Source organism: Stegostoma tigrinum, chromosome 26, assembly GCF_030684315.1.
Source record: "Stegostoma tigrinum isolate sSteTig4 chromosome 26, sSteTig4.hap1, whole genome shotgun sequence".
Taxonomy (NCBI): Eukaryota; Metazoa; Chordata; class Chondrichthyes; order Orectolobiformes; family Stegostomatidae; genus Stegostoma; species Stegostoma tigrinum.
Window position 1 is genome coordinate 37,253,180 of NC_081379.1, and position 25,015 is coordinate 37,278,194.

Here is a 25,015-nt window from a genome sequence, read left to right on the forward strand (position 1 = left end):
ACAGGCTGGGCTGGTTTTGGGATGCAGTGGGGGGAGGGGATGAGCTGGGCTGGTTTTGGGATGCGGTGGGGGAAGAGAAGATTTTGAACCTGGTGAAGTCTACATTGATACTATTGGGCTGCAGGGTTCCCAAGCGGAATATGAGTTGCTGTTCCTGCAACCTTCAGATGGCATCACTGTGGCACTGCAGGAGGCCCATGATGGACATGTCATCTAAAGAATAGGAGGGGGAGTTAAAATGGTTCGCAACTGGGAGGTGCAGTTGTTTATTGCGAACCGAGTGGAGGTGTTCTGCAAAGCGGTCCCAAAGCCTCCGCTTGGCTTCCCCAATGTAGAGGAAGCCACCCCGGGTACAATGGATGCAGTATACCACATTGGCAGATGTGCAGATGAACCTCTGCTTAATATGTAAAGTCATCTTGGGGCCTGGGATGGGGGTGAGGGAGGAGGTGTGGGGGCAAGTGTAGCACTTCCTACAGTTGCAGGGGAAGGTGCTGGGTGTGGTGGGGTTGAAGGGCAGTGTGGAGCAAACAAGGGAGTCACGGAGAGAGTGGTCTCTCCAAAAGGCCGACAAGGGTGGGGATGGAAAAATGTCTTGGGTGGTGGGGTCGGATTGTAGATGGCGGAAGTGTCGGAGGATGATGCGTTGTATCCGGAGGTTGGTGGGGTGGTGTGTGAGAACGAGGGGGATCCTCTTTGGGCGGTTGTGGCGGGGGCGGGTGTTACCAATTCCTCCGCCTCCGCTGCATCTGCTCCCAAAATGAGACATTCCACTCCCGCACATCCCAGATGTCCAAGTTCTTCAAGGACCGCAACTTTCCCCCGCACAGTGGTCGAGAACGCCCTTGACCGCGTCTCCCACATTTCCCGCAACACATCACTCACACCCCGCCCCCGCCACAACCGCCCAAAGAGGATCCCCCTCGTTCTCTCACACCACCCCACCAACCTCCGAATACAACGCATCATCCTCCGACACTTCCGCCATCTACAATCCGACCCCACCACCCAAGACATTTTTCCCTCCCCACCCTAGTCTGCCTTCCGGAGAGACCACTCTCTCCGTGACTTCCTTGTTCGCTCCACACTGCCCTCCAACCCCACCACACCCGGCACCTTCCCCTGCAATTGTAGGAAGTGCTACACTTGCCCCCACACCTCTTCCCTCACCCCCATACCAGGCCGCAAGATGACTTTCCATATTAAGCAGAGGTTCACATCTGCCAATGTGGTATACTGCATCCATTGTACCCAGGGTGGCTTCCTCTACATTGGGAAAACCAAGCGGAGGCTTTGGGACCGCTTTGCAGAACACCTCCGCTCGGTTCGCAATAAACAACTGCACCTCCCAGTCGCGAACCATTTTAACTCCCCCTCCCATTCCTTAGATGACATGTCCATCATGGGCCTCCTGCAGTGCCACAGTGATGCCACCCTAAGATTGCAGGAACAGCAACTCATATTCCGCTTGGGAACCCTGCAGCCCAATGGTATCAATGTGGACTTCACCAGCTTCAAAATCTCCCCTTCCCCCAACACATCCCAAAACCAGCCCAGCTCATCCCCTCCCCCCACTGCATCCCAAAACCAGCCCAGCCTGTCTCTGCCTCCCTAACCTGTTCTTCCTCTCACCCATCCCTTCCTCCCACCCCAAGCCGCACCTCTATCTCCTACCTACTAACCTCATCCCACCTCCTTGACCTGTCCGTCTTCCCTGGACTGACCTATCCCCTCCCTACTTCCCCACCTATACTCTCCTCTCCACCTATCTTCTTTTCTCTCCATCTTCGGTCTGCCTCCCCTTCTCTCCGTATTTATTCCAGAACCCTCACCCCATCCCCCTCTCTGAAGGGTCTAGGCCCGAAACGTCAGCTTTTGTGCTCCTGAGATGCTGCTTGGCCGCTGTGTTCATCCAGCTTCACACTTTATTATCTTGGATTCTCCAGCATCTGCAGTTCCCATTATCTCTGATACAATTTTAGTCCTGATGCATTAATTCTGTTTCCTTTTCCACAGAAGCTGACTGGCTCATTGTAGCGTTTTTGTAATGTAACTTCAAATTTCCAAGTTATTTGTGTATTGGGTGTGGAAAGTCTGTGACTGGCCTGTCGGACCCAGTCTGATTTCTCCATACCTTGCCACCCTCCCAAATTCACAAAGTGTCCATTGTTTTCTGCATTGTTTCTTCACCATCATTCCTGTGAATTGCCTTGGGGTGGTTTGCTATGTTAAAGGCTGTGCATGAATGAAAATGGTTTGCTTAGAGAAAATGAAACCCCAACACAGGCTTATAATAACTTGACTACTACAGCTCTGTTCCTGAAAGAGTAGCATTGTAAAGTCTCAAACCTAATACCTGCAGTCCTTTAAAACAACACTTCTCCCCTCTTCTCCCCCAACCATTCACTTTGAGCCCCAAATTGCTTGTAGAGCAACAATAGTCACTTCAGTACAAGTAGGTAAGTCAGGGAGACACACATGTCTGGCTACACTACTAGCCTGAGGACACGGTCATAATCATACCTGACCCTGTCCTCACAAGCCCACCTCCAATCAGACCTGCATGATAGCGATCGACAGCAAGAGCCCTGCATCCCTAGCCAAAGGCTACTGGAGCAACCCCACAGTATGATCTGCTAACTCTACACAGACCACCGAGTGAACCCGGGGACGATAATTTAGTTTAAGTGAACATCAAAGGCAATCTATTTGGCTTCAGACTCTTATGCATAATATCACATTTCACATTCCTATGGAAGCCTGGGCGCAGATTAATCGACAGCTAGTATTTATAAAACTCTGCAAGCCAGCTGAAAGACAATTAGTTGGAAATTATTTTACTAGAGCTTCTCTTATCTATCAATTATCTACAAACACATTGGACATCATAAAGCTCTGGTTTTTCCTGTCTTCCTGATGACATGGTCTTACTGTGCCAACTATAATGGCAGTAGCAAGCGGACTGATCAGATAGAAAGCAGCTTCCGCCTTCACTCTGTAAAAGAAGCTTTTGAGTCTTTGAATATAAAACATAGATATGATGAAGACACAGTTAGTTTTAAAGTAAAGCAGTCTGCCAGGATGGATGCTAAACAATGGAAGGTTAGCATCAGTTTGACAACTAAGGATTTATGAATGTGTTAGGAATATGTAAAGACTGCCACACCCAACCTTTTCTGATAGAATAGCCTTTTCAAAGGGCTGTTGTGGCAGAGTGGTGGTGTCCTTACCTCTGGGTCAGAAGGTTTGGGTACACATCCCACCTGCACCAGCGATGCCTGAACAGGTTGATTTCTAATGCCGCCTGAGGACCAACCTTGGATTAGTTAGTGTCAGCATCATGTTGCATTCTCTTGGCTGATTGATTGTCGATCCCACTTAGTTGGGATTGCAGGAGGAACCTGGTGGTAATGAGCTAATCGCTTAAATGGGATTGATCAGTGACCTCTCCAAATCTCCAAGAGCTGTCTATTTACAGGACACTAGCTTTCCGGCTATTTTAAGGCAGGAGATTCTTGGCCAAATTAACCATTCAGTCTTGACTTCTTACAGGCTGGTGCTCAAGCTGGGAGAACAGTCCCAATGTATGGACAAGCAAGAACTTGTGACACAGAATCATTATCAGCTGACATTTCCAGACTCCTTTATCAGTGGGCAAGGCAGGATAGATGCAAGGGCACAGTTGATGGGACTGTCTCTGGAAATCCTTCAAGTTGACTCTGAACCCCTTGGGTTTTCAGTTCAAACAACATTGAGCAGGCTTCATGCTGATTGCCATCTTGCTCACTGTTCCTCCATTCCTCATCCCAAAATGGTAAGTCAGTCTGCATATCATTTATAGCAGCACCCAATGGAGCTAAAACTGAGCAAGTTGAGACCTGCAAATTACAACAGCCACATTGAACTTACATCAGGTGGCCAGGAAACCAACACAAGGACTAAAATACATCACTCTACCTGTCAAACTACATCTGTTCACAGCAGCATCAGTAGAAATAGACCGTATAAAGACAAGCTTGTGTCTTCATCAAGAGGACATTCTCCATTGTATAGCGCCACTCTATTAAGTAGGGCAGACCTAGGAACAACACAACACTGGGAATCCTTAAAGCACTGTGATACATTTGCTGCAGCAGAATTGCATACTGCCACATCTATAAATTCAGGATTGTGATAGAAAATGCACTGTTTGTTTGGACGGCTGTGCCACAACAGTTTTCAGGACATTCAGCACACACTGCACGTGCATTTCCACTGCCTCCATCACCAGCTTAACAAGAAATTGTATTACAAAGTGCCTTAAAAGTTGTAACATAACTGGCTGCAGCACAATATGTCTGATGGCCTTGAGGCTGAACTACAGGCATGTGGTGCGTGTATTCGAAAAGCCCCTTCCCCAGGATATCTACCATTAAGAAAAACAAGAACAGCAATGCCGTGGGAACTTTCCATTGAGGTCACACGCCACCTTCCCCTGGAGATGTATCACTATTCCTTCATCACAGTTGAATCCATTCCTAATTGTACACCATTATGGGAGTACTGCCATGTCAAGCACTACAGTGGTTAAAAGAGATTGCTTATAACCACTTCCATCAGAACACTCAGAGATAAGCAATAATTGTGGTTTTTCAGTGTTGTCCACATCCCAAGGATCCGTTCTGTGAATAGTTGAGAGTGTCTGTTGCTCAGCTATAGGAACTCCTCCAGTTCTCCAGGTACCTGAATTGTGTACTCTTTGATCATTATCCTGCCCTGCCTGGTCCCTGCTGATTTCAGGTGTGCGACATTATGGATCCATTAGTTTTAACACTTTTTAAGTTGCCTTCCTGATAGGTCTCCAATCTATACTGTATCAGCAGAATGACTGCGTCATTGCTTTCCTGGGACAGTCACGAGCAGAAATAAGAAATTCAGGTGACTTTTATCAGAAGTAATGGTTCCAGTATTTACCGTACAAAATATACACAGTGGCTTGCCATGTTGCCATAGTTGGCCCCCTCATGGAGCTGTCACATGCGTTTCACCAGACTCGAGCAATAATTTCAGTCCAAGTGTTGAAAGCGCTGATTACACATCCTGTCCCTCATCTCCTCACTCCAGCATCTTGCCATAGTGTAAAATTAACCAGGCCCAAATTGGATTGTTGGAAATTTGCTTCTTCCATCCCCATTGCTTGTAAGCTAAGTAACTCCAGAAAAGCCAACTTTGCACCTTTTATCATCAGCTCCCTTTATAGAGAGCTGGGTTAGTAACAGGTACTGACAATTATCGTGGTAAGTACCCCCATACATAGATGGTCATACGTACTATTGATAGACTCATGCTGCTGTCCCATGGGAATGGTATCCGTGGAATGTGATTCATTATGGTTGTCATTTTGTGACGTTAGATTGATATCCTGGAGTTTAGAGGAAATATTTTAAGGATTTGGGGAAAGAAATGCATCCTTTTTTTTCAGGTAATTAAAGAAAATATCAATGAAAATGAATTGGCGATTATTTTCCCATTCATTTATAATCCTATCATAACATACAATGAGGCTCATGCCATATGCTATAAACAAGTTGTCCTCAGTCTCTTCTTTCTAGGAACAAGGAACAGTTTAAACTTCTTATTCCTTTAATTAGACAGCCCAAATGACCAATTAGAGAAAACGTATTTGCATATTTCATTCTAAATAAGAATTGCAGTTAATTGTGGATATTTGCCACCAAGCCAACCTCAATAAAAGATGCTGCTCTGTTGTAAAGAGTTGACTGTTGCATTAGTATTGTTGATGTATCCAGTGCTTTTGACCTAATTTTCTGTTCCTTTCACGGAAAGGTTTTAAAGAAACGCTCCTCAATGATTTCCCCAGTTCTACAGGAACAAACAGCACAGAAGAGCAACTGAAAAATTAATTTGACACTCTGTATGCCAAATCTTGCTGTGAAATTAAAATGCATGCGGGTTGACATGAAAGATGAGTTCCTGACAGGAGAATGCCTTTGAAATGTGTTTCTCACATTTTCGAATAACTCTGAGGTTTTGCTGTACGGTTAGGCCTCCACCTGCTGGCCAGTCTGAAGCCGAGCTGTCTCTCCATTATTTGCCAAACAGTTCCATTGCTATGCCTTTTTGTTGGCCTAATTTAAAATAATACTTTAATGCGTTGTTGAATTTACTCTTCAATGTGCATGAGATTTACTTAATGAATATTCTTTTAGATTTATCATTCAAGACCAGAGTTCCTTTATGTTTGTTTGAAGCAGTTGAAACCCAGTTAATTATCACTGCATTAACTGAAGCTTGCAACAGTATTTTTTTAAGATGCAATGTTTGTCTCATTCAACAGACCATCCCTGAAAAGATTTCTTTGTTGTATTACTCGCTGCTGTACAGCTCACTCGAATGTAATCTGATCCCAGATTCCTCTGCTCACCCCCCAATACTTTTAACTTTCCTCTTCTTTTTCCAAAGATCTATCTAATTTCCTTTCAAGAGTTCTCAGGTTCTGTGCCAGTAGAGGGCTGTAGTACAAAATTCTGTCTACTAACCTATGTGTGGTGATTAGAACACTTGTTACTAGTGTATTAATGTGGGGTACACACCCCTTCCTCAGGGTTTCCGAGAACTGTCACTGGACCCGAAATGATAACTCCGATATCTATCCCAGATGCTGCCTGATCTGCTGAGCTTTTCCAGTAATTTCTGTTTTTGTTTTTGTTTCTGATCTATGGCATCCGCAGTTCTATTGTCTTTTAATTAATATGGGGCAGCTGGATTATCAGCCCAGTACTGTTATGTTACCAGCTGGTTTAGTTTCCTTTGATATTGCTGTAGACTCTCTGCAGTCTAATGGTCAAAATTGCAACATTCCTTGTTTGTTTAAAGTTCAGATCCATGCTGTGTTATGCTTTCGCTCACTGAGCTAGAAAAGCATCCTTTTTGGGAGCCATTTACTGAAGATTTGATACTGACATACCATGTTCAAAAAGTATTCCTTTCTCTGTTAAGGAAGCAGCTGATCATGGCTCAATCCCAAATCCTGATAAATCCATATTCAAACTGAATAATATAGACAAAGTGATCTGATGGGCCACTCCCTGAGAAATGACAGGAGCCTGTGAGATAATTTTCAACTTCTCTATAATCAGGGTCAGTACTTTCACAGTGACTGATGAAGTCTATTTCTGTTTTCGCGGTAGGAAGTTACAGATTGAAAAACGATTTACCATTCTTAGGGGATCATATATTCATAGTTGTCATCAACCTGAATATTAACTGTTTCTCTTTCCATAGACTCTGCCAGACCTGCTGAGTATTTCAGTATTTTCTGTTCTTATTTCAGATTTCCCAACATCTGCAGTATTCTGCTTTGTATCGGGGAATTTGATATCTGTATTGCCTCTGTCACAATATGCAGTGATGGTTACTGAGCTGCCACTACTGATTGTAGAGGGAATTAGAAATATCCCACAGAAAGTATATTAGCACAGCATTAAAGATCAATGTGATAGCAAAGGTGAATACATCCTTAGGACAATGCTCCCTATTGTTTTGTGTCATCGTTACTGCAATATTTGTGGCTGACACTGATCAATGTTTACAATATTACAGTTCTGTTAACAACACATGATTAACAGCAGCCATTAACCTCACTTTCCTTCTACCTTAACAGCAGCCCACAGAATACTTTGACATGGGGATTTTCCTGGCTTTCTTTGTGGTTGTGTCTCTGGTCTGTCTGGTTCTACTCATTAAAATCAAACTCAAGCAACGCAGAAGTCAGGTAAGAGTTATGCATCAATTAAACTCTCATCAAATTGTATCAGTACAACTTATTTAATGACTTTGCAAACCTCCAAGCCTGAATAATCTCAGCCTGTACCATCTTGAACGAGTTCAAACTTGGAAGGCCAAAAATGATTGGGCAATTCTGGTTGAGCAGCTACATATACCCAGTGAGACTTCGAAGTTAGAAACTGTCAACAAATTCGACATGGAACTGGATAAATATTTGTAGAAAAAGGATTGAAAGAACTGCGAACCAAAGGTGTATCTGTGAGGGGGATACATTGACTTCAGACGTGAATGTCAAAACAGACAAAATCAAAATAGCCACCCGTCCATTCGATAAGGTTCCACATGATAGCCTCATTCAGAATGTAAGGAGGCATGGGATTCCAGGGAATTTGGCTGTCTGGATACAAAATTGGCTGCCAAAAGAAGACAGAGGGTGGTAGTAAATGGGAAGTATTCAAGCTGGAGCTCGGCGACCAGTGGTGTGCCGCAGGGATCTGTTCTGGAACCTCTACTATTTGTGATCTTTATAAGTGACTTGGGTGATGAAGTGGAAGGGTAGGTTAGTAAGTTTGTCGATGACACGAAGCTTGGAGTAGTTGCGAACAGTATGGAGGGCTGTTGTAGGTTGCAACGGGAAATTGACAGGATGCAGAGCTGGACAAAGAAGTGGCAGATGGAATTCAACCTGGAAAAGTGTGTAGTGATTCGTTTTGGAAAGCCAAATTTGAATACCGAATACGAGGTTAATGGTAGGATTCTCAGCAGTGTGGAGGAACAGAGGGATTTTGGGGTTCAGGTCCAGAGATCCCTCGAAGTTGCTACCCAAGTTGATAGGGTTGTAAAGAAGGCATATGGCATTGGCTTTCATTGGCAGTGGAATAATGTTTAAGAGCTGTTAGGTTATGATGCAGCTCTATAAAACCCTGGAATATTGTGTTCAGTTCTGGTCACCATTGTTATAGGAAAGATGTGGATGCTTTAGAGAGAGTATAGAGGAGATTTACCAGGAAGCTGCCTGGACTGGAGGGTAGGTGTTGTGAGGAAAGGATGGGGGAGCTAGGGCTTTTCTCATTGGAGCAAAGAAGGATTAGAGGTGACTTGGTAGAAGTGTACAAGATAATGAGAGGCATAGATAGAGTGGATAGCCAGAGACTTTTTCCCAGGGCGGAAATGACTAATTCAACGGGGCATAAGTTTCAAGATTGAAGGAAGGTTTCAGGGAGATGTCAGAGGTGGGCCCTTCACGCAGAGAGTGGTGGGTGAGTGGAATACGCTGCCGGCAGTGGTGGTGGGGTCAGATACTTTAGAGACTTTTAAGCAACTTTTGGATAGGCACATGGAGGATAGTAAAACGTAGGGTATGCAGGGTAGATTAATCTTAGTAGGATAATATGTTGTCACTACATTGTGGGCCGACGAACCTGTACTGTGCTATACTGTTCTGGTTCTATTATCTATCCTGCACTTCTCCTGATATTTGCTTCTCCTGATTTCAACGGAACTGAAAATTGGAAGAGATATGTAATTGGGAGGCAAATCCCTATTACCTAATTAATGCTATTACCACTTATAAAATCCACCTTTCATTTTTCTGAAGTTTGGTGTTAGTATCAATCTTTTGATTTTTTTTTTAAATTGTAGATCCAAGAGTTGGTTTGGCAATTCTTGAAATAGGTAAAATATTCATGAGCTGAAACAGCGGCGTAACAAGGGAGTCATTCCATCATTAACCATTTGAAGAAACATGTAGTTTTAGGTGTTGGTCTTCAACTTACCTCCCTTCAATGTTGGCATTTTGCATTATACAAGTTTAGCTTTATTGGGGTAAAAACATTTTCCTGGAGTGAGATTGATGGAGAAGACCTGTCTGTATGGAATCTTGTGTCAATCTGAAATAAGTTAACAGAGTAGCGTCAGACTGACTGTTTCATGGTATCCTTACAAATACCTTAACTGTTTGTGTTATCGTCCAGCTGATAGGCTGCTACCAGGCTTACTGCCAGGGCGTACTGCTCACTTGGAGCTACCATTTTTTGGCTTACCCAGTGCTTGGTAGCAGCATGGTAAAGGTCCTGGCTACCTCTGGGAGAGCACAACTAGACTGCTGGGAAAGCACAGCTGGACTGCCAGGAAGATGGATGACCATTGAAAAGTTGTGTTTTTGAGGATTTCCAGGGTTGGAATTTCTTGAGTGTGCGACTATCAAAAGGGAAGGCGATGTGGACTGATTCCATCAAACTGCTAAGAGAGAAGAGGCTTACAATTCTGTTACACATGATAAACCTCAGAGACCGTGCCCTATTGTGAGCGTGATTTTCTTTGGTTTGAATCCTGGTGGTGAGATTTTCTGCACAAAGTGAAGCATTTATTCTGAAGGCCATACACAAGAGCTTTGTCTTTCAGACCGCACAGTGCATTAGCCAAAAGGCCTGGTTAACCTTTAAACACCAACCCGAACAGACCTCTTTATAAAACACTGGTGGGTAGAAGGAATTCCATTAATTGCATGTGGGTGTAATCAGGACGGGGACTGTGACGAAACCAAGTCACGCGTACCTTTTGGATGGTTCTATGGACGATTCCATGAGTACCTGAGCTTGCTTGCTGCTGCATGCTCAATTAATTACCTATAGTCAGAGGAATGAAGAGTGCTTCGATTAACCTCTATGTCTCTGGGACAAATAGCTCCTAATTGATATTCAGTGACTCCCTCCCTACTGTTGGAAGTGTAACTGTGTTGACAGCTGGCAGCGAGAGACTTGAATGACAGCTTTGTGCGGCGTAGCTGAATAAATGTTAATATTTTATTGTTAATTCTCACATATGATTGATGGACACTTGGGAAGTTAACAGTGTTTCTGTGGTTCCTCTGAGACCATACCCCAGCCAGTCAGCAGATGATGCAATATCAGATGTAGCTGTAGCGTAGTTAAAGGGGTGTTAGCTACATGTAACATGGTCAAGTAATGTTGAGCATAAAAATCTACTGAAGCCCAACAGCAAATTGCAATCATTGTTTTAAATGGAAAGGTTAAGATCTATAGGATATGTTAGCACCTCAGCTGATGCGAAGACAAGATGAAGTATAGAAGATGATGGTGTAGTGTTAATATTACTGGATTAGGAACCAAAGACCCAGGCTCTTGCTTTCAGTCTCTCTACTCTGAGTAATTGTGAGCGTAAAAGCATTGATGTTTGAAAAAAAACATTTTGGTTCAGGATCATCCTTTTACAGAAGGAAATCTACTCTCCTTAGCTGGTAAGGTCTGCATTTGCCTCTTGATCCACAGTAATGTGGACTATTACTAACTCGCCTGTAAAATGATCCAGCAAGCCATTTCGTGCCAAGCGCAGTTAGGGATGGCAACAAATGCTTGCCTTATTGACAATGCCACGTTCATTCAAAGAACACTTTCTTTAAAAAAATAACGTTGAAATGATAGTGGTCAGAGGTTGGTGTTTTTATGGTCTATAGGTTGCAGAAGGTGAAAGCATTAAGAAATTTTGCTGCGTTTTCTGCTTCTGGAAATAAAAAACCCCTGTAACAAAAACTTGACTGGAGTGACTGACGTGGAATTTTCTTTCTTGCTGCAGAGCTCAATGAATAGAATGGCAGTTCAAGCCCTGGAGAAGATGGAGACCAGAAAATTCAAGTCAAAGTGCAAAGCTCCTCGCGAAGGCAGCTGTGCTGCTTCAGATACACTCAGTAGTAGTTCCACATCAGACTGCGCGATCTGCCTGGAGAGATATGTCGATGGAGAGGTGGAGAATGTGTTCCTTTTATTTGGAAGCTGGTTTCAGTTTGATTCTCAAAGTTTGCAAAACAGTGTGATTATTTCAAACTTCTCAAAACCACACGGCATAACAGTTCAGTCAACACTATTAGCATCAAAGTTTTATGAAAAGAAAATTTGTGTGGCCTTTCCTTTTTGATCAAAGGGTAAATCTGCAGTTTTAGTTGATCTGCCAGAACATTCTAGAGTCCTAAAGAGAGCCTGAACCCTTTTCTTTAAGTCCTTTTTTAAAAAAACTAATGAAGTATTCATGTGAATCCGGCCCCACTTTCAATTGTGGCTATCTCAAGAGGGTTGGAATATAAAAGCAGCGATGTGCTTCCGAGGCTTTACAAAGCTCTAGTTAGGCCCCATTTAGAATACTGTGTCCAATTTTGGGCCCCACACCTCAGGAAGGACATACTTGCCCTGGAGCGTGTCCAGCAGAGGTTCACACGGATGATCCCTGGAATGGTAGGTTTAACGTATGATGAATGGCTAAGGATCCTGGGATTGTACTCATTAGAGTTTAGAAGGTTGAGGGGAGATCTAATAGAAACTTACAAGATAATGAATGGCTTAGAAAGGGTGGACGCGAGGAAGTTGTTTTGGTTAGGTGGGGAGACTAGGACCCATGGGCACAGCCTTAAAATTAGAGGGGGTAAATTTAAAACTGAAATGAGACGACATTTCTTCAGCCAGAGAGTGGTGGGCTTGTGGAATTCATTGCCGCAGAGTGCAGTGGAGGCCGGGACGTTGGATGCCTTCAAGGCAGAGATTGACAAGTTCTTCATCTCACAAGGAATCAAGGGCTCCGGGGAGAGTGCAGGGAAGTGGAGTTGAAATGCCCATCGGTCATGATTTAAATGGTGGAGTGGACTTGATGGGCCGAATGGCCCTACTTCCACTCCTATGTCTTTTGGTCTTATTTCGACTGCATACTTTGCCAGAATGAGTGCCAAGGAATAAAAGCAATATTGCATTAGGGTTGTGTATTGATTGTTGTTAATGTCACTTTTGGACTGTTGTACCAGGGCTTTTGAAAGCAATATAGTTTGAGAATCAATATTCTCTCTACAGTTACAGTGTTAGTGTAAAAGTCAGTGTAGCCAGTTAGAAAAGTTTTCGATCTTGAGTCAGAAAGTCATGACTGGGATTAGCCAGGAGTGTCTGTGTGACAAGGTGCAGAAGAACAGGGAACGTTGGGTAGGCGAGACCAAAGATAGATGAATCAGACACATTGTAGAAACAAAAGGCAGACCATGTGAGGACCTTCCCCCGTTTTTCTCCCAAGATGTAAAGCAAAGGAAAATGCACTCACTTGAAGCCAACAAAATGAAAATGAAGCTTAAAGCCTGTACATCAAATGGCAGATTTGAGAATTAAACAAAGGGAGACGGGAAGACATGGAGACGAGGTCAGTCAGTGTGGATGTGCAGCTATAAGAACATTTTAACGTCACATTTGATCTGTGACCTAGAAAGATAGCCATCCAAGAATTTTGTCAGTTATTGAATTCAGGGTGAGGTGGTGCCTGTAATATATCCTCAGTGTGGGAAGGGATGGTGACGGAAGGAACAAGAGTTTGTTATCTTCTTTTCGTTTGCTTGAGCAAGAGAACTGAAGTTAACCAGGATGTGATTCAAACTTCCTCCTTTCTTGAATAGGCTCTCAGGTCTATCAAATCCATTTCCTTGTCTTGAAACACAATTGGACTTCATCCTAGAGATTACTTTTATAAACAGCATTGAATGCGGACCTTTTTGCTCCCCGTTTGCAGAAAAGCTAAAAACACTCTCGATCAGTATTTTGCCAAAAGTATCTTCTGATGTCCTGTTGGTCATTAGAAGCACTTTTAAACTTCCATTTCTCTTCCTTAAATTTCACAAACAGTTTTGTCAATAAATAGGCAGCAGCTCCCACCTCTGTTAGTCAATCAAACATAGTTTTACTTCCAGTGAATGAATGATAATTTATTGTCACTCATATTTTCTGTGAATAACACAGTTTTAAAGAAAAACAGTGAAAAAGCTTCAACTGTTGCCACAAACCAGTGCCATTTTGAATAGTTTTGCTACTTGTTAGCACATTTGGAATTTTCTGCTTGAAAATGTTGCAGCCTCTTTTCTAAACAGCGATCCTCTTGTTAACAGGAGCTGCGTGTCATTCCATGCACACATCGGTTTCACAAGAAATGTGTGGACCCCTGGCTCCTCCAGCACCATACCTGTCCACACTGCAGGCACAACATCATCGGTAAGTCCATCCACACCAAGCCCAGGTAACAGTGGAAGAACCTTTCTAATAAATATCTCCTGTGAAATAACTCCACAGAGACTGATATCTGTCACCAAATCTCACTTTATTGACGTGTAAACAGTCCTTGACTTTAGCACTGCCTCATTCAGAGTTGGGTACCAGAATGTTGGTATCTCTGATAATCACCCTCTTTAGCTGTCAGCCAGGGCTCCCTGATTGGACCAGATTGGCTCTGTTAATTAGGGAGTTCCTATAATGTGAGGTCCAGATTCCACATCACATTCGCTACATCTTGCTTTGACCCTGGGTTCAATTTTGGGTTAAGGAGGTACCAGATAGGTTTTGTGGTCTAACAGACATTTGTCACACTGTAGAAAATGTGACTTTGAGAGACAGGGGGCTGGGGGTATTTCGGAGCGTGTTTTGTGACTCTTGTCTGTGCCCCATTTCTGGGGGATGTGGAATTGAGCCGGGACCCCCTCAGGGCCATTTACAGGCTGGTAAATCTGATCTGTTCAGGAAAACAGCTCCTAAGGATCTGGGTGGTGCTCTGATAGCAGAGGGCACTGCCAGGCTAGAGGGGGCTTGAATGGCTTTATATGGGCCGTTTGGAAGCCCCACACCTTTACAGGTCATCAACAACCCCCATTGGAGACAGGGAGAAAGCGTATCAAATTCTGAGTGTTATTTGTGACCCTTCAGCTCAAGTTAACAGAGCCATGTTGTTGTCTGAACACTGGAATTGGAAACGCATCAGCCACAATCCTCTTTACACACGCTAAACAGGATCACCAGAAAATGTCAGCTTTTGTACTCCTACGATGCTGCTTGGCCTGCTGTGTTCATCCAGCTCCACACTTTGTTATCTCGGATTCTCCAACATGTGCAGTTCCCATTATCGCTCATTGTTAGAATGCTGTTGTCTAACCACAGTCATTCCAAAATACTATTTCCTGTTAATAGGCTCCATTTAAATAAATATTATCTAATTTAGAATGGGCATAGACCAACAGTGCAGCTTAATAACTGACGATTCAGGCACATTTGGCATGTCACTCTTTATTCGGCTGTGCATATGAGATTGGGATGAATTCATAAAATCAGTTCAGTGTGGAAGCAGGCCCTTCGGCCCAACAAGTCCACACCGACTCTGAGCATCCCACCCAGACCCATCCCCCTATAACCCACATAATCTACAAATCCCTGAACACTACGGGCAATTTAGCATGGCCAATTCATCTAACCTGCACACCCCTGGACTGTGGGAGGAAACCCACGCAGATACTGGGAGAATGTGCAAACTCCACACAGTCGCCCAAGGATGGAATTGAACCTGGGTCCCTGGCGCTGTGAGGCTGCAGTGCTAACCACAGAGCCACCGTGCCACCTCATGCTGGGTGTAATGGAATCCCTGATCCTTCACTGTCGCTGATTGCAAATTTCCATCATCCTTCAATTCAACTGACACAAAAGTCACCAAAATATTTAAGTTGGTTAGATTGAGAATAGGGAAATTTGCACAGGCCTCAAAAGGCCAGTTCATATTTTTCCAAAATTCTCACGAAAACGTTTAATGTACGAAAACAAACAGAAAGGAAGGTAGTCTTTTTTCCTTATCGGGCTGTTTTATGGGAAAAGGACGAAAATGAGATGGAGGGCTTTTTGGATTTAAGCCTATTGGCGTGGATTATTTTTTATAGTGCTATTGGTCTGCTGCCCAAGAACCAATTCATTAGTTTCTCTCCGCAGTCATTTCGTATCTCTGGCTCATTGTGTTGGAAAGTTTCTGTTCCTTACAGATCTTGAACCGGAGATGCATAAAAACATGAGACTAGGCCTCACTGCCAAACTGGGACTCTGGCAGATATTGTGAAGGGTTGTTTTAGTGTGGATCATTACCCCAGCAAACTTTGGCTAGCTTCAGAAGGAGATTAGAGAATAAAGTGATTGAAAATTACTTTTTTTAGTTAAAGTGTCGCACCCTCTTGGGGGAAGTGGACGCTACTTCATATTGTTACTTGAGGACAAGTTGTGTTGATGGAAATTCAGTGAGTCTGATTGTAACTGTGCAGTTTACTGTGAATTAAAGCAGTCAACTGGTCTCCTTTCACCAAGTGTTTTATCAGTACTGCTTTTGAAGAGATCAAAGAAGCCTTTTAGTGGAAGCTGAGAAGTTCGAATTCTGGTCACAGGGTCAGTATAAATGAATGCTGGGCTACCCAAGATTATCATCAAACACTGAGCATGCTCGCTAAACATAAGACACTAGAGTGAAATATATTTTGGGTGGTACTGCGCTTGGAGTGAATTTGCTCCCCCCCGCCCAGGTTTAACCCTGTCTGATTTTCTGAGTGTCATCAACACATTCTAAAACGACTGGGCCATACAAAGTAGCAATAAAGCCTGTGATTTACCTGCTGCTGGTTTTAGGATAACAATCGGATTTTTGATCCTAGTTTAATGCCTGTGCCAAGAAACAACAGTTCAAACAGTGCAGCACTCCTTAACATTGCATGTCAGCCTGAGCAAGTTCCAGTACATGAGCGGTATAGTTGGGGCTTGGGAATGAGCCGGTGTTGGGCGGTGGGTGTTAACGTTCTAAATGTGCTGCCTGTGGCATGTAGACAGAGAGCAGTGATACGATGCTGTTGCCGTCACCGCCACCATCAATGCACATTTGGCGCTTCAACAAGACCAGCGGAAATTTGACAAGCCCTGAAGCCACTTGCCCCTCACCACATCTCCAAAGTAAGAGTTTAGGATTGTGGATCGTAAGCGGGGAGAGGTCGGTTAGCTCAGCTAGCTGAATGGCTGCTTTTCAGCACGGTATGGGTTCAATTCCTGCATCGGTTGAAGTTACCATGAAGGCCTCACCTGAGGAGGTTGAGCCACCCCCATTCACTGCTCTCGAAAGAGAAACCAGCCATGTGGTCCAGTAGGACTATGACTGCTTTACCTACAATAGCAACAAGCTATTGAGACCTAGTGGCAGTATAAAGAGGGAGGTGACCTATGGTATTATCTCTGGACTGTTCATCCAGAGACCCAGGCAAAGTTCTGGGGACCTGGTTTCAAACCCTGCCATGGCAGAAGGTGAAATTTGAATTTATTGGAAACATCCGGAATTAAGTGTCTAATGGTGACCATGAATCCCATTGTCAATTGTGAGAAAAAAGCACCTGTTTCACTAATGTCCTTTTAGGGACAGAAATTGGTGTGGCCTACATGTAACTCCAAACTAATGTAGTTGACTCTTAACTGCCCACTGAGCAATTAGCGACACTCTTATCCCATGAATCAATGAATAGATAGAAAACCGGGGTACAACTGTCCAGGGATGTGCTCAGTCAGTGTTAGCAGGACGGCAGCATTAACGGAGGTACAGCTTTGACACTGAAATCTGTAACCCTGTGAACCATTGCTTACCACTGCCACTTTCACTCCACAGAGCGAAAAAAGGAGAGCAACGGCCCCGTCTGTGTGGAGGCCGAGAGCCAAGGCCGCAGCAGGCAGCGTGTCGTGCTTCCCGTCCACTACCCTGGGCGTGTTCACAGGGCAAGCCAGCTGACTACGTACCCCACTAGGACCAGCATGGACCCGCGTGGGAACCCAGTCACCGTGCTAACAGTGGACCAGCACAGCGACCAGGGCCTATATCCCACTGCACAGTCAACCTCCTACGTCAGGAGTTACCCACCCATCCACAGCCTGGGTGCTCACCATTGTAACTTGGAACATCGGGCCTACCCTCAGGCCCACGGCTACAGGAGGCCGAAATTTAGTGGGCGGAACTACTCGAGGGCTGCTTGCTTTTCTCAGTACGAAACCATGTATCAACATTATTACATCCAAGGACTCAGCTATCCCCAGTCGGAATCTCAGGCGGGGATCGTCAATCACAAGGGGCCCTCCCGTGCCTTCCAGTCCAGCGGGAACATGCTGTATCCTACCGTGGTTCACATCCCACCGTCCTCCCAGCTGGACGCAGGCAGCACTTCGAGCTTCAGCTGTTACCATGGTCACCGATCGGTCTGCAGCGGTTACCTGGCAGACTGCCCGGGCAGTGATAGCAGTAGCAGTAGCTCGAGGCAGTGCCACTGCTCCTCCAGCGACTCCATGTTGGACTGCACCGAGGTCAGCAACCAGGGCGTCTATGGAAGCTGCTCAACCTTCCGCAGCTCCCTGAGCAGTGACTACGACCCTTACGTCTATCGGAGCCGCAGCCCCTGCCAGGCCCCGGACTCGGGTTCAGGCAGGGGAGGGCACCCCCTGAACCCGGGCCCTCAGGAGGACGAGCTGCCAGCCTACCTCTGCCCCTCACCCAGTGGCGATGGCAGGCTGCTCCAGGCCCCGTCGCCGGGAGACCAGCTGTCCAACTGCAGCATGGACATGAACTACAGCAGCCATTCCTCACTGGAGTACAGGGATTCGAACACTTCTACCTCAGAAGGTAGGCCCGACTGCTCCTTGGGGTCTACTGCAGAGAGCGTGCAGACCTGGAATGGGCCAGAGTTACCTGGGGCGGCTGCCCCTCAGCAGGCGTGTGCTTGCTGCTTTAGTGAAACCCATCCTCTGGACTGCAAGGGGGCCGACGACCAGCGAGCGGAGGGTCACAGCTTCTCGCTGCTGAGTGGGAAGCCCTGTGACGAATGCGGGAGGAGCACCGATTCGCGGACCACGTCGCAGAGTTTGTACAGTGTTCATGCAGGCCCCTCATGCCGGACCGAGACGGGCAATTACGAGGGCCTGCCCTGCTGTTTCTACGAGGAGAAGCGGGCGCGCCGTGGCAGCTGTTTGGCCGAGGACTACTCTGTGAGCGTGCAGTACACCCTGGCCAGTGAGTCGCTGCACGATTGCTACCCAGCCTCCTCCTCCTCCTCCTCCTCCTCCTCCTCCTCCACCACCAACCTCCCCGGCCTCTGCGAGCTGAGCCAGCGCATTCCCATAATCCCCGAGGACACGGACGGTGATTCAGCCACGCCTCAGGATTGCGAGGCCACGAGGCTCTGCAGGCCGGGGGCCGTGCCTTCGGAGCCAGAGTGTGAGCGAAGAGCCAGCCTGCCCCCTCTCACAGGGCTTCCTGACCAAGAGGCCGCCTTCCAGAACATTTGCGCCGGGCTGCCTGAGTCCACCATGAGAGGTCAGTCTTCAGGTAAACTTTGGAGTCTGTCGAACACACTAACAAGACCACGCCACTCGGCCCTTTGTGCCTGCAAAACATTCCATAAGATCATGGCTAATCTGATTTAAACCTCAACCCTACATTTCTGAATCTCCTCAATAGCTCTTTGTAATCAAGAATCTCATTACCTCTGCCTTTAAAAATATTTAAAGATTCCGCACTTTCGGGGAGGGAATTCTGAAGAGATTCAGACGCCTGAGAGGAAAGAAAGTTTCCTCATCTCTGTTTTAAACGCGAGCCCTCTTCTTCTGAAACTGTGATTAAGCGGACTGTTAGTGATGCGCAGAGGCCAGTGTGTCGGACTTCTCACTGACTCAGGATGACCCTGGAATCCTTCCAAAACATCAGGATGCCCAGATATGGAAGCCTTCCCTCCATTTCTGGAAGTTAATAGTATTGCCACTGGGGAGTAAGCCCATGAGATATGGGAGCAGAATTAGGCCATCCGGCCCATCAGGTCTGCTCTGCCATTCGATCAAGGCTGATGTGTTTCTCAACCCCGTTCTCTTACCTTCTCCCCATAACTCTTGATCGCCTTAGCAACCAAGAACCTATCTAGCTCTGTCTTAAATACACTCAATGTCTTGGCTTTCAAAGCCCCCGGTGACAATGAGTTCCACAGATTCAGCACCTTCTGGATGAAAATGTTCCTCCTCAGCTAATGGGAGGTGATGGGGTTGAATCACACTGATGAGAAATCTGAGCTCAGTCGGGCTGTGTGAAATTAGTGCTAAATTCAAAAATGATCCTATTTTTTCCAAGGTGCAGGAACCAAGTGTTTCTAGAACGTAGAACAATAACAGCACAGTACAGACCCTTCGGCCCATGATGTTGCGTTGAACTTTGACCCTAAACCTAAGGCCTATCTAACCTCTACCCCTACCTCATACTATCATCAAATGGCAGAAGTGTGAATGCTCATTAAGGGTGGATTATTTGTATTAATGGTTAAAATTATAGAACCAAAGCATGGAGGGGTACAAACTTCAACAGGCTTCTGGGGGCTGGTTAGCAGTTGGTTTGAGAGGATACGCATGACCTTACCACCACTCCCCCCCCGCCCCCCGTCCACAACCAACCTATCAGAAAGGTTACAGGTACGAGGTGTAGGGCGATTGCTGACCCATTCCTAGGGCTCATGGCTTTTGGAATGGGTTGGGTTGCAGGCCTGCATCCCGGCCTGGCTGAGCTCCACTATGGGGATGGATAGGGTCTACTTCCCTGCAATTTTCAAAGAGCCAAAGCACTCAACACATCAGGGACTGTCAACAGAACCATGGTCTGGATGCAGGAATCTTCTCGGAGGTTTGTGAGCCCCCATGCCAAGTATACCACTCCCACATCCCATAATGCATTCTTGTCGGAGAGCATCGTGGTTAGACCGCTGAAGCAGCGCAGCCCCAGGGAAACCTTTGATTGATACCTGTGGTTCCCTGATCCCTTTTTGTCAACTTCACAATGTGCTCAACTGCTTGCAGTTTCTATCGTTATCATTTTAAAGTGTTTGGATAATTTCCAGTTTTATTTGCCTATCTGTAGCAAAAGGTTTTTTTTAAGAAAACAAAATGGGAAGTAACAAATGATTAAATGACTTGTAGCTTCTTTTATTGCATCCTATTATTACCGTATGGTGCATTGGTACTGTCCAATGTATAGTGCGTAAATGGGCAAGAAAGTGCCATAGCTTGGGGACGGGGTGCATGCAGTTGCATAAGAGCTGTTTATGGACATAGTTTGATGTGGGAGGCTATAAGAAGCTATGCCAATAGAAAGGCACAAGGTGCATGGTGAGTGTCAGGGGTGAGTCCTTGATGTCCTTTTCGCATTATAACTGGGCTTCAATCCCAAAGCATCTCTGTGCACCTTTTTAAACACCCCAAATAGACACCCGGCTGCTCCTGGGGCTGTCCCGAAACGTATTCCAGGGTCGGCTGACCCCACCACAGTCTGCAGTCGCCAACGCCATGCACTTCCAACCACCTGCAAAGAAAACCCCATCTTTTCAGGTGCTTTCTCACGGGCGGGCAAAACGAGGCATTTTCCCGACTCATACTATTGGTTTCAAGGATGAAAATCCCGGTAAATGTGCACAACAGAAATGGAGAAGAGACTGAAGGGGTGAGTCAGCAGAGTTCCTAATAAAATTATGAAATGTTTTAATTGACTTGGCATCGAGAAAATGTTTCCAGTTGTGGGGAAGAGCAGAACAAGAGTTTATTGATAGCCACCAAGACTCAGCATAGGAAGTTCGGAAGAAACCTCTCTACCCAAACAATAATGGAAACAGTGAACTTACTACCAAAAGGAGTCTTTGGAAGGTCAGGTAGATGCATTCGAGGGACAGACATATAAACACAAATGAGAGAAGGGGATAGCAGGTTACATTGACAGGATTAGATGAAGAAAGATAGGCAAAGGTTCAAATGGAGTGTTAATGCTGGTAGATACCATGTGGGCTGAATGGCCTATGTAATCTATGTATCTTACTTCCCAAATCTCTGATAATTCCCGTAGATTCCCTACAGTGTGGAAACAGGCCCTTCAGCCCAACAAGTCCACACCAACCCTCAGAGCATTCCAAGCAGACTCATTTCCCAAACCCACCTAACCTACATATGAACAATTTCCCATGACCAATTGACCTAGCCTGGACATCTTTGGACTGTGAGAGGAAACTGGAGCACCCGGAGGAATCCCACATATACAGTGGGCGAATGTGCAAACTCCACACAGACAGTTGCCTGAGGGCGAATTGAACCCAGGCCCCCGACACTGTGAGGCAGCAGTCCTAACCACTGAGACACTGTGCTGCCCTTATAATGAGATCCGTTGTTGACCATAAATCTTAATTTTCCCTTTTCTTCTGTTTGCACTGTAGAATTGAATTGCATTCAATTTGTCAACAGCAAAATGAAACAACAGTTCCATTTTAATTATGTAGAACATGGCGGGGGTGGGGTGTTGCATGATGTTTCCAAGAGCAACATTTATCTACTTTGTCTAAACTCAAGTTACAAAAGGCCACATGACTGCTCAATCTCACACTATCATGAGTTAATATTCAGAGCAGATTTTCAGTTAAATACAGCGTTCATGGGTCTATTTTAGCTCATCAAGGCCATTGGTCAACTTTGCTACTTCCCTAAATTGTTATTCAGGCCAACAGTGGCATAACATGGTTTTAAAAAAACTCTTTGCATTCACTAATACTTGATAGCACTGTCCAGAACATCACAGGAAAGGTGCAAGAACACAGTCAGTCTTTAGCTTGTGTCTGTGCCTTGTCCCGTCCTCTTCAAGCTTTGGAGGAAGTTGGAGCTTTGCATTTAATGTTCCATGTTCCTCAAACCTCTCACCACCTGAAGGCATTGATGGTTTTCTTGGTGTAGTAATTTGTTGGGCCTGTTTTGCTTTGCCAAAAGGATCATTCTTCACACCTCAGCTGTCAGTGTTGGCAAGTGAACCCACTGCTAAGAGCATCCTAGTTGAACCCAACCCTGCACTTGCCAAATTCTTGCTATGACACACTCCAAGGCAGGTGGGGCTGGAACCCAGACCTTTTGATCCAAAGATAGAGACACTAACACTGTCCAACAAAATACTCATCTAATCCACGTACCACATTTCAGATAATGTAGCAGTAGGATTTGGAATTCAAGATCACATTTCCACCTTCAGTCTAGAGGTACAGAAACTGATTGACTCATTGAGATTCATTAACTGAGAATAGTCAGGTTCTATTAAAGTGCTAAGAGTATAGGAGACCCTGTCTACTTGGACCCTCAGAGATGGACAGACATGAGCTTGTAGTGTGCAATTCCTAGAACTTGCAGACATTCTCCTCTTACGCCATTAAATTTTCTTCTGCATTGCCAAACAGTGGGAAGTATTTATGTGCCTGGCATACTGGCTTGAAGTTTTTAAGAGTTCAGCTTTTGAAATTTAATTCTTCAAATCCGGCCGAACACTGGAAAATGGTTGTGAAAAACAGCTGAATTGTCATCAACACTCACCTCATTCACTCACGTGCCCGAGGGAGTAAAGTTGTTACCTCTCCTTTGTTAGGTTTAGCATGTTCGAACCCTCTGTGGTTGGCTGTCAGGAGCCTCAAGGAGACATGTGCAAAAAATGCACTCTCTTTAGTGTCAGCCACATTGGAACAATGAGCGTTTGGAAAGGTTGGTGTGGTGTGGTAGGATATTGTGGCTACAGGGCATGGGGAAACAGTTTGTCAACAAGTCATTCTTTAAACAGTGATAAACGCATGAGTTGACTTTAGGATAGGCTAGAGAAGGCAAATGCCATGGAATCATTCGGGAACCATCTGGTGGCTGCAAGGATATGGGCAAAAAGGGGAGGAAGTGGTGAATAGATCTGTGATTGTATTTCTGAATAGGGAGCTGGAATGGGTTGAGTGTTGTCTAAATTTTCAGTCTTGGATTTGAGTCTAACCCATACAATTGAACAAATGTTTACTGACACTGCCTGTCATTCATTCTTCTGTACGCAAACTAATTGGTGTTAATTTAATTTCCTTAGCAAATAATCTCCATCTTTATAAATTAATTATGAGTAATTCAGTAGCTTAACTCTGGCACATAGTGTGGGTCCTGTAAAATAAGATGGAGATATATTGGTCTTTGGCCTTGAAAGATCCTGTATTGCCCCTTGCACACTGTGAGCCTTATGCTTATTTCCATGTCAACGACCTCCCTTGCCCTGCCTACCAAGCTGAAATGCATAGTATTTTTTAAAATGAAAAATAGTGTTGCTATGACATTTTCGTGTAAAAAGATAAATCACTGTGAGGGAGGTAATATTCTTTTCAAAGGCTGAGCATCAATCATTCTCAGCCTGGTCTCCCCCCAAGCTGAGAGTTAGCAATTCGAACTGCTTTCACCTCTGAAAGCTGAATGTTTCCAAAACAGGGACTTCAGTCAGAGCGCCAGCCAAGAGAGAGATTGTGGTTCACTGGCCCCAGTTTTAGAGGGAGTGCAGAGACGGGAAAGTTACTGTCCACACTGGGCTTTAGGAGGTTTATGAACCTGGTGAATGTTGATAAATCAAGCTGAGCTGAACCAGACGTCCTTCCCTTAAAGTTAGTGTGGCTCCCACTTGAACCGGATCAGATTCCCCAATTGGAACATCAGGACACAGCAGAAGGCAGAGAGATTGAGAAGGTTAGTGGGGGCGGTGCTGCTGCCTTCATTTTAACTGCATCTGCCCCTCTCATACCCTGCCAAGTTTCCACAAGGCTTGGCGTGGGAAAGATTTGGTCTCCTTATCCGAGGAAAGATGTTCTGGTTGTGGTAAGAGTCCAAATAGGATTTTACCAGGCTGATTCTTGGGATGACAGAACTGACACGTGAAGAAAGACTGGATAAGCTAGGAGTATATTATGTGCATGATGGGGGAATCTCACAAAAACCTGTACAATTCTAACAGGACTAGTTAGGGTAAACACGGGAAGAATGTTCTGTTTGACGCGGGAGTCCAGAAGCAGGGGTCATCGTTTAAGGACACAAGTTAAGCCACTGAGGAATGATGTGAGGAGAAACTTCTTCACCCAGAGAGTGATGAGCTTGTAGAAGTCACTACCCCAGAAAGCATTTGAGGCCAGAACATGAATATTTTCAAGAAGAACTTGGATACAGTTCTTATGGTTAAAGCAATCGAGGCTATGAGGAGAAAGTGGAAATGGGGAGTTGGATGATCAACCGTGATCATATTGAATGGCAGATTAGACTCAAAGGGCCTTCTCCTACACCAGCTTTCTATGTAAAGCATTAAAATTGGGATCTTTTCTTGTTAAATTTGAATTTATTCTTTATAACCTTGTGACCAGGACATCAATATGAAACATACAACAGAATTAGAATCAGTTATCTCTTAAACCTTGATGGCATACCTTGCTGCGATGGTTTCACGGGAGGTGACAGCAGTTGAGTTCTTCATCAAAATGAATGTTTTTCAAGTGTGATGCAGGACAGTGAGTTTGGCAGGCTCCTATGCC

At 45.1% G+C, this 25,015-nt stretch overlaps 1 protein-coding gene across 3 annotated transcripts in view; it reads left to right on the forward strand.

Moving 5' to 3' along the window:
- Positions 1 to 25,015, forward strand: part of znrf3 (zinc and ring finger 3) — a 233,834-nt gene that overhangs the window by 203,508 nt on the left and 5,311 nt on the right. For 2 of the 3 annotated variants that reach the window (XM_048556634.2, XM_059655099.1), the window contains exons 5-8: positions 7,664 to 7,774; positions 11,383 to 11,550; positions 13,715 to 13,817; positions 17,269 to 18,972. In XM_048556634.2, the coding sequence (XP_048412591.2) occupies positions 7,664 to 7,774; positions 11,383 to 11,550; positions 13,715 to 13,817; positions 17,269 to 18,972 (2,086 nt within the window). The remainder of the gene's footprint in view (positions 1 to 7,663; positions 7,775 to 11,382; positions 11,551 to 13,714; positions 13,818 to 17,268; positions 18,973 to 25,015) is intronic. The other variant, XM_048556635.2, reaches the window with a different exon arrangement.